General features: G+C 42.0%; 1 protein-coding gene across 1 annotated transcript in view; it reads left to right on the forward strand.

The window, feature by feature from the left end:
* Window positions 1–4,213, forward strand: part of NOTCH3 (notch receptor 3) — a 96,640-nt gene extending 92,427 nt beyond the window's left edge. The window contains exons 31-34 of the mRNA XM_069766840.1: window positions 1,702–2,000; window positions 2,193–2,340; window positions 2,442–2,539; window positions 2,787–4,213. Coding sequence (XP_069622941.1) covers window positions 1,702–2,000; window positions 2,193–2,340; window positions 2,442–2,539; window positions 2,787–4,058 — 1,817 coding nt within the window. The 3' untranslated portion in view covers window positions 4,059–4,213. The remainder of the gene's footprint in view (window positions 1–1,701; window positions 2,001–2,192; window positions 2,341–2,441; window positions 2,540–2,786) is intronic.
* Window positions 4,214–9,703: the final 5,490 nt, after the last annotated feature.

Raw genomic sequence — 9,703 nt, forward strand, 5'->3', positions numbered from 1 at the left:
TAATTCAGATCCCCATAGAATATAATGTAGACCCCCCCCCCATAGAATATAATGTAGCCCCACCATACAATATAAAGCAGCCCCCTCATTGAGAATAATGCAGGACCACCATAGAAAATAATGCAGCCCATTCATAGGGTATAATGCAGACCCCCATAGAATATAATGGAACCCCACTCATAGCATATAATGCAGCACCCTAATAGAGGATCATGCAAGACCCCCATAGAATATAATGTATCCCCTCAGAGTATAATGCAGCCCTCCCCATAGAATATAATGCAACCCCCCAAATATAGCATAATGTAGCCCCCTCATAAGGTATAATGCAGCCACCCCCCATAGAATATAATGTAGTCCCCTCATAGGGTGTAATGTAGTCCGTCTCTTCCCCCCCCTTAGAATATAATCCAGCCCAACAGTCCAGTACTCACTCACTGATTTAAAAAAACCCACAATACTCGCCTCCTCTCCTCTTTGCTTCCCGCTCTGCTCCAGGCTCTGTGCTCTGGTCTCAGCGGCATCACTGCCCGGCACACAGGTGGTGCGCGATGAAGTGACGCCATCACGCATCCACTGCGTCAGAGGGGGAATGATGGGAGGGGGAGACTCATCTGACGCTCTCTACTCCATCATTGCTTCCAACTGTATCGTCGTCTATGATGCCTATACAATTGAATGCGGCAGGCGAGGGTTTTGGGGTTGGCGCTGGGCCCCTCTCCCCCCGACTCACGGGCCCCATAGCAGCTGTATGGTGTGCCGCTGGCTGGAGGCCCCTGGGGAAGTGGGGGCGCTAGGCAGTTGCCTAGTCTGCCTGCTGCTAACGCTGGCCCTGTCTGCTTGACTAATTCTACAACATCTTAAGCAGAAAGATCCTAACCCACGCCGGTGCATCCGAGAGAAGCAGTGCATTGTATAGGAAAGGGAACATCACTTGACCGGTTCAGTACACGCATTTCCAGGACATCAAACTGTGCTCACACAGGAAGTTAGCAGGTGGCCAATCATGCTGTTAACACTCTTATCCCACGCAAAATACAAAGCCCAGGGAAAAGAAACACAAAATGAGCATACACCCTATAGTAAATACATGGAATAGTGCATGTAGATAACATGGTGCACTTGGTTAACAAGCTTTTGATCAACAAAGCGTAAAAGCCATCCCACCGCGACAAGGTGTACCCCAATCAGGCCGATCCTGTCTCTAAGTAGCCTATGTTATTTACATGTACTAATACTATTCACTTACTACAGGGAATATGCCCTTTTTCTTGTGCTTTGTCTGTGAAATGGCCACAGTGTAGCCTTGTGCCTGTATATTGTATGTATGACAACTTATGTTCCAGCTCTTTTTATTTTTTTTGTTTTGCTGCAGTTTATTGTACTGGCATGGTTTCCCCTTTTTGAGCTAGGCATTTCATCTATATAGCTTCCCATGGATAGGTGTATGCACAGTCAGACCGCGGTCCCACTCTGCCCAATCTACACCTCTGACACAAGGGGCGGTTTTTATACTAGAGGTAGGACCATCCCGACTAGGTACACCTTGTTACGGTGGGATGGCTTTTTTACTTGTTTTTTAAATGAAAAAAGTGTTAACGAAGTACCCCATTTTATTGACATGTACTAGTACCTATTTACGGTACTTACTACAGGGTAGATGCTCATTTTTTACATTTTTTTTTCTTGGGTTCTGTCTAGATGGTTTCACCCCGCTTATGCTGGCTTCCTTCCTGGGAGGCGGCCTAGAACCTGAATCACAAGAAGAGGAGGAAGAAGGGGAGGTTTCGGCTATTGCTGATCTTATTTGCCAAGGAGCATCATTGGGGGCTCAGACAGACCGGACCGGTGAGACTGCGCTACATCTCGCAGCTCGTTATGCCCGAGCAGATGCTGCCAAGAGGTTGTTGGATGCTGGCGCAGATCCCAACGCACAAGATAATACCGGCCGGACCCCACTGCATGCTGCCGTGGCTGCTGATGCACAAGGAGTTTTCCAGGCAAGTCCAATGGCCAAATCTCAATCTGTTTTTTTTTTTCTGGGGGAAGATGTAACATTTCGATGACCGCTCATATGACCTCCTCAGCTGTTTTCACAAGGGTTGGCACTCAGCTTTTCTACATTCTTGACTGGGGGGGGAGTAATCTGCTGTTATCAATCCTTTGAGTATTTTTGTTTTTTTCCATTGCAGATCCTGATCAGAAACCGTTCCACTGATTTGGATGCACGAATGGGTGATGGGTCCACAGCGCTAATCTTGGCTGCTCGACTGGCTGTGGAGGGCATGGTGGAGGAGCTGATAGCCTGCCATGCTGATGTCAACGCTGTTGATGAACTTGGTAAGTTAGTTCTTTTAATCTGTTAGTTGTCAATTTAGGGTTTTGTTTTTGTTTTTTTTTTCCCTTGAAAGCAATCTGATCATTCCTGTATATTTTAACAGGAAAGTCCGCTCTGCACTGGGCAGCAGCCGTCAACAATATTGAGGCTGCCATGGCTCTGCTAAAGAATGGCGCCAATAAAGATATGCAGGACAGCAAGGTGAGTGTACAGGGGTACATAGATGTGATATCTGGCGGTCTTAAAGGTTCAGCAATACGAAGGGGCGTCAAACCTTACTGGGGCACCGTTGCTTTCTGGTTTTCTAGACACTGTGTTAAATCCCTTAGATGTGGCTGTCTGGTGTTCACACCGAGATGGAGCTCATCCTGAGTACCTAAGTTTTACTGCATCTGATAGACCTTTAACTTCGTTATTATCCCTTCTAAATAATTGCTTTACCCTGCAGGAGGAGACCCCATTATTCCTGGCTGCCAGAGAGGGAAGTTACGAAGCTGCAAAAGTTCTTCTTGACCATTACGCCAACCGTGAGATTACCGACCACATGGACAGACTCCCGCGTGACATTGCACAGGAGAGACTACACCATGATATCGTTCAGCTCCTGGAGGAACACAACACAGTCAGAGGGTCACAGGGAACAATGGGAGGGCACACCATGTCACCACTTCTTTGCCCTCCAAATGGCTTCATGGGCAACATCAAACAAACCCCACAAGGGAAAAAGAATCGCCGGTCAGGCGCCAAATCTGGCGGAGCTAGCCTGAATCGAGCAGAAGCCAAGGAAGCAAAAAATAGAAACAAAAAGCTGTCTCTTGACTGCCCTGCTGGGAGTGGAGGATTACTGGAGAGCTCAGTCACCCTTTCACCGGTAGATTCCCTCGATTCCCCCCGTGCTTACAGCGCCAATCCTGGATCCCCAGCAATGCAGATCCCTGGCACATTTCACCTTGGCTCCATGTCTGTGCCCTCCACCCCTCTCGTGAACGGGCTTATGGAAGGGCCTTTTGCTGTGTCTCTGGCGCGATTAAATGAGATAGGTGAGGCTCAAGGGAATGCGATGCTGGCCCTGCAAGGAAGAATACCGCTGCAGCGAGCTCCAAGCTGCGTTGTCAACGGGTTAAACCTTGGCATGTTAAATCCAGGCAACATGCCCTTTGCTTGGCAAAGCCATTTGAATCCTTCACATCAGGCACGCAATGTAATGGCAGGGGCTCCTGCAGGATCTGTCCCAAACTTGCATCAGCTTCATGCTCAGCAGGTCTTGATGTTACAGAACCAGATAGCAATGCAAAGCCCCGTGAAGATCCAGATGGAGCAGTGCCAGATGCCTCCTAACACAGCTCACCTAAGGCAGCAAAGCATGCCACACGTAGCCGACAGGTCAACCCAGCCGCTTACTCCCAGTGAAGGAAACTTCTTTAAGCAGCAAAGTGTTCCTAACGAAGGCAGCATACAGACGCCACCGACAGTTCAAGTTTCGTCTCAGCAGACCTTCGCACCTTCTCAAGAAGAAACCCCGAAACACTACCTACACATCCCGAGTGAGCACCCTTACCTGACACCCTCTCCGGAGTCACCAGAGCAGTGGTCCAGCCCATCACCTCACTCGGTATCTGAGTGGTCCGATGCCACCCCAAGCCCCGTGGTAGTGGGTGGCACACAAGGCCCAGCGTCTCACCTACCAGAGCAAGCTACCAATATGCAGGTGTTTGCCTGACCTGCACAGACCTAGACCTCCTAATTGTTTTGTAGTTGCCTTCACATCTTGCCCTTGCATTGACTTTTTTCTTTTTTTTAACTCTCCGTGCTCCACACTCGATGTGCCACCCTTTCACGGTGGCTTTCCTGCTAGTTTGCTCTTTCTTACTCTACAAAACAAACAAAAAAATGAAGTCTCAAGTGATTCTGTAAGAATGTTTTATGACGGGACCATGAAGAAAAAAAAAACTTCTCTATAAGGGGACCATATATATATACTTGTATTTTTTGTAAAAACATTGTCATAACAGTAATATTTTGGGTTTTTTTATTGCAAGGAGAAAAGACTTCATTATTTTTTATCCGTGGATATAAAATCTATTATGTGCACAGAAAAAAATAAGAAAATGTTACAACTGTAAACGGAGGGGTTTCCCTGCTTTTTTTTTTTTTTTTTTGCTTCTTTTATAATTTTTTTTTTTTTTAAGAAAACAAAGCTATCGTCACTGCCCTATGCTGCTCCTCTTTTGGGGGTTAATTCTGACTTTAGATGGACTTTTTAATAGACAATATTTTTATCTCTTGTTCATTTTTTTCTTATTCGGAAGAAAAAGAAATTCCACCCGGACTGTGTCTCAAAGAAGCGGTACAAAATTTAGCAAAAATTCCTGTATTATAGTCACAATTTTGAGGCTTTTACCCCTCAAATTTGAATGAAATTGTCTCATTTTGCTATTAAACTTTTTTTTATTTTATTGTTTAAAAAAAAAAATGAAAATTCTAATTTCCAAATTTTAATTTTTAGACATTTACATTTTTTATGATTATTATTTTTTTTTTTACAATTTCCATCTAATTTTAAGAGGGTAAAAGCTGCAAATTCTTTTGACTTCCCACCTGTTTTACAGTGCTCTTATTTAGTTTCTTGCCTTTTTTTTTTTTTTTTTTTTTTTTTTTGTAAGAATGAAATTACAAGCAAGTTAAGGGGTGGAGAAAAATTTTGGCCATTGTTCTATCAAATTTTTAAGAATTGCTTCAAATTTTCACGCTGAAGCTTTTTTTTTTTAATTTGTTTTTCAGCTTACATTGCCCTGTGGTTAATGGGGGAAAGACCTTTTTTGGTGTTACCAATATTGTAATACTTAAATTGTATAATGCTAGGCTGTAGCCACATATATATGTCTATATATATATTTTTAAATATATATATATATTTTTTTGTGTACTGGGTATACATAGAAGAAATTAACCTTTTTTTTATTTTCTTTTTTAAAAAATGTGAGAGAAAGACACGGTAAAGGAATCAGCTGAACCAATCGTGGGGAATATTAATATACGAGATAAGTTGTACTTTTTTATTTATACTGTGGTATAAATACATATATATAAATGCACATATCTAGATCATGATTTGTGTATTATTTTTTTTTTACACTGCCTTACAAATATGCTAGATTTTGTTTTTTCATGCATTGTCTGATAACTGCCTGCACCATTAGACGCTGGGGGGGATTGTTCCTCTTCATAAAATTTTATCATATATGTATATTACTTTTTTTTTTTTTTTTTTTTTTTTAGCACCCATAAATGTAAAAAAAAATAAATCTAAAATTTAGATATAAGGTGTCCCGGCGCCATACCGAGGCATAATCTGTGTTGATTGTCAGTAAAAGGTCACAATCCCAAAATTATTTATATAAAAAAAAAAATGTATAAATAATTTTGACAGCTAGCTATCCTGGGCACTGCCAATAAACAATAGGCTACAGAGCAACTTTGGGTTGTGTACTCCGTAAAACCTGTTACTATTTTTAAGCCACTCAGTCTTAATTATTTCATGACCAAAAAAAAAAAATCACTTTTTTTATGGAGAAAGTCTCAGATTTTTTATTTTATTTTATTTTTTACACTGATCCTTTTTTTCATTTTAATTATAGAACTTGCTAGTTATTTTTTATTAATCAACAATATGTATATTTTATTACTCTTGACAGAATGTCCTTTTTTTAAAGAAATGATAAAAATTCATGGGAAAAAAAAAAAAATGTGTAGCTCTATACTTTGTAAATATAATGGTACAGAATTCTTCATGTAAAGTGCCTAATTCAATAAAAACAAAATAATGTAGTCATTGAAATATCCTTTTTTTTTCTATTCAAATTGCGTAATTCTTCAGTCTAAGTTTATATTTTAGTAAATCTTAGGTTTAGTTTATTGGTCCACGTCTTCACGCCTCCATTGCAGCTATGGCATTTTGTCTGTAGAAGCTCTGAGTTCTAAGAAGCCATAATGTAGAATCCATAGAGGTTTTTGGGGGCCCTAATTGTGTACTGGAAGGACGAAATAAAGTCTTGGGTGAGCAGATATTTCCTAATATGAACCAGAATAGCTACGTGCCATTCAAGACCCATAGAAACCCACTCTGTCCATAAAGCGTAGGCAGCATAGTAGTTCCAGCACAGTAAGGACCATTTCTCATATCCAATATTCAGACTGCTTTGGGCTGAAATGGCTGCGGGGTCTTCTGACCTCAATTTCACAACCTCATAGGTACCCTCTGCCAATACCATCATTGGGATCTGTGCTTGTACCATGAATATCAGACACGTAAAAACCAGTCTATAATAAAACACCCTTTCCAACTCTCTTGAATGGCTGGGAGGCTCCTGGAAGAGTTGTCACACCCTTGCCAACTCTCTTGAATGGCTGGGATGCTCCTGGAAGAGTTGTCACACCCTTGCCAACTCTCTTGAATGGCTGGGAGGCTCCTGGAAGAGTTGTCACACCCTTGCCAACTCTCTTAAATGGCTGTAAGGCTCCTGGAAGAGTTGTCCCTTAGCTAGAGACCTGACAATCAAAGCCAGCAGCTCTGGGAAGAGTCAGCCAGGGGAAGAACCGGACTAGTCTAATCTCCAGCTATGGTCTTCAGCATGAAGTTTAAAGTATATGGTCTGGTGTTTCAGAGAAAATGGTAAACAAAAAACATACTTTGGCACACAAGACAGTAGGTTGAGTCTTGGTGTATAATGTTCTTTTGATCTGATCTGATCTCAGATCTTCTTGATCTGATCTCAGATCTTCTGACCGCCTTTGTGGGGTGGTCAGAAGATCTGAGCAATGAAAACCTAGACGTGCTGGGGCTCAGTTCCACATTGCTCAAATCTTCCGACCACATCACATACAGATAATCCTTGACGGAGGCTCTCATTGAAGTGAATTAGGCCTGGGTTGTGGTAACCAATGGCCACTGCACAGTGTGGTCCATATACAGTTTACTTCCAGATGCCACCATGAGACTTGCTGGGTGTTAGCCCATCACTGATTTTGTTGTAGATGACCTATCCACGGCATAGGGCCATTGAAGCCTTGGACAACCTTTTTTTTTAAAGAAAGGTTGAACATCTGCCCTTCTGTTTTTCTCTTGTCCCTCACAAAAAATTAATCGAATACCAATATGAAAGGTTGAAAGATCTATAGAACTATGTCCGAGATGTATGAATTACAAAGAAATCCGGTCTGGATGTGACGATATAAAGGATAAAATTCTCCAATATTCATTAAAAATATATTTAGCCCGTTCACATAAATTTACATTACTATGCACAGATGATGTGTCACTGAATACAGATGGAGGGGGACGTGAGCCAGCATTTGCCTGGCTTGATTTACCAGATGGCACCATCCGTTATTATGGGGAGTAGTTCCTTAATTCTAGAAAATAATCTTCATTGACATCTACGATGTGATTGCCTTTTAAAGGGGTCATTTTGCTTAATTTTCGCAATGTGTTATTAAAGATTAATTCCTAGATAATTACCTAAAAGGCAAATTGGAGGATTGGAAAAAGTGATGTCAAGACTTACTTCAAGATCAGGGAAAATTCACGTTTCCATTCCTAATCTAAATGGCTCAAATGGGAGATGGACCCATGCGGAAATGGGTCTACCAATCCCCTAAGCCTCTAGCCTGGCTAGATTCAGGGATAGGCATCATCAGTAAGCTGTGAACCTTTGCCTCAAAGGTGCCTGAATTCATTGCGATGGCGGCACAGTGGACCAAGGCGAGATCTCTTCCTGTATCATTTTAGGTGAGAAACCCATATCCTTCTCCCTTCTTTACACCAGTTCATAATGTTCTTTCTAGTCCCTCTAAAACATTTGTGCCTGAACCCACACTTCCTATTACTTGGCCCTCAGTAATCGTGACTGTTAGTTTTAATGGTAGTTACAGAATTCCAGGGATTCTCTGCATCTAACAGTTCTTTGCGAAGTGTCTAGGCTGGTCCTTCATTGATGACCATCTTCAGGCACTATGAGGGGGTAAATACCATTTCTCATTATTTGGCTGTTCACATATTATTTGAGAACGATGGGGAAAACCCTTTTACACCCCAACAATAACAGCTGGGGACCAAAGAAGCCAAGCCAGCCTTGATCAGCTTCTTGTTTTGGCCTCCTAGGACAATCTTCAGCGAACCATCGCTATGAGTGGGTTCCTTTATGCTAACAAAACTCCCAACAATACTGATATCTTGAGGATGATTTATCAATGTTGTCCTAGGATCCAAGCATGAGCAAGTAGATATACCATGGCGCACACTTTGCAGAATATTGGTGTTGAACCATTAGAACGTTAGTATTACCTTGTGTACACCTCCAACAGTATTCTGCCCAGCAGGGGGCCAAATCGCATACATTACCTGAGTCATGTAGATCTTTTACCTTTCTCATACCTCCCACCCCTCCCACATCCAGCAGGGCATTCCTAGATTTGGGAAGCTATCCCTCTGCTTTGCCTGAGCCATCTTAGTCTTGGTGCAGCAGGAGTGAAGACATCACAACAGTTCATCATGGGGATGGAATTAGGTTTTTATTTAGCCAGTTTATTACTAGGATAAGTAAGAGGGGCAGACTAGATGCATCATACTTTGTGTGGGTAAAGTAGTTAAGGTCACTCTAGGGTCATCCTACTATGTTTGAAGTATGGAGGCCATGAAAGACGTATCGTACTGTGTGAGAATCGCTAAGGCTTTATTGGATGGGATTAATGCTTTGGATTCGCATAAAAGATTTATGTATGGCACATAATGCTTCTTTCCTTTCTTTCAAAGTATGGAGATAGGACCTTCCTGACCTAGATAAAAAGTGGGGAAAATAAGTACTTGATACATTGCAGGTTTTGCAAGTTTTCCCACCTACAAAGAATGGAGAGGTCTGTAATTTTTATCGTAGGTACACTTCAACTGTGCGAAACAGAATCTAACAACAACAAAAAATCCAGAAAAATATTGTATGATTTTTGCATAATTTCCATTTTATTGCATGAAATAAGTATTTGATTCAATAGAAAAACAGAACTTAATATTTGAGACATGTGATTGCAATTAGAGGTCAGATGTTTCCTGTAGTTCTTGACCAAGTTTTGCAGCAGGGATTTTGGCCTCCTCCTCCATACAGATCTTCTCCAGATCTTTCAGGTTTCGGGGATGTCGCTGGGCAACATTGAGTTTCTCCTTCGCCTCATTGGGGGACACAGGACCATGGGTTATGCTGCTGTCACTAGGAGGCTGACACTAAGCTGAGACAAAAAAAGGTTAGCTCCTCCCCCGCAGTATACACCCTCGTACTGGCTTCCAGACACCCAGTTTAAGCTTAGTGTCCGTAG

Source organism: Ranitomeya imitator, chromosome 4 (assembly GCF_032444005.1).
Source record: "Ranitomeya imitator isolate aRanImi1 chromosome 4, aRanImi1.pri, whole genome shotgun sequence".
Lineage (NCBI taxonomy): Eukaryota > Metazoa > Chordata > Amphibia > Anura > Dendrobatidae > Ranitomeya > Ranitomeya imitator.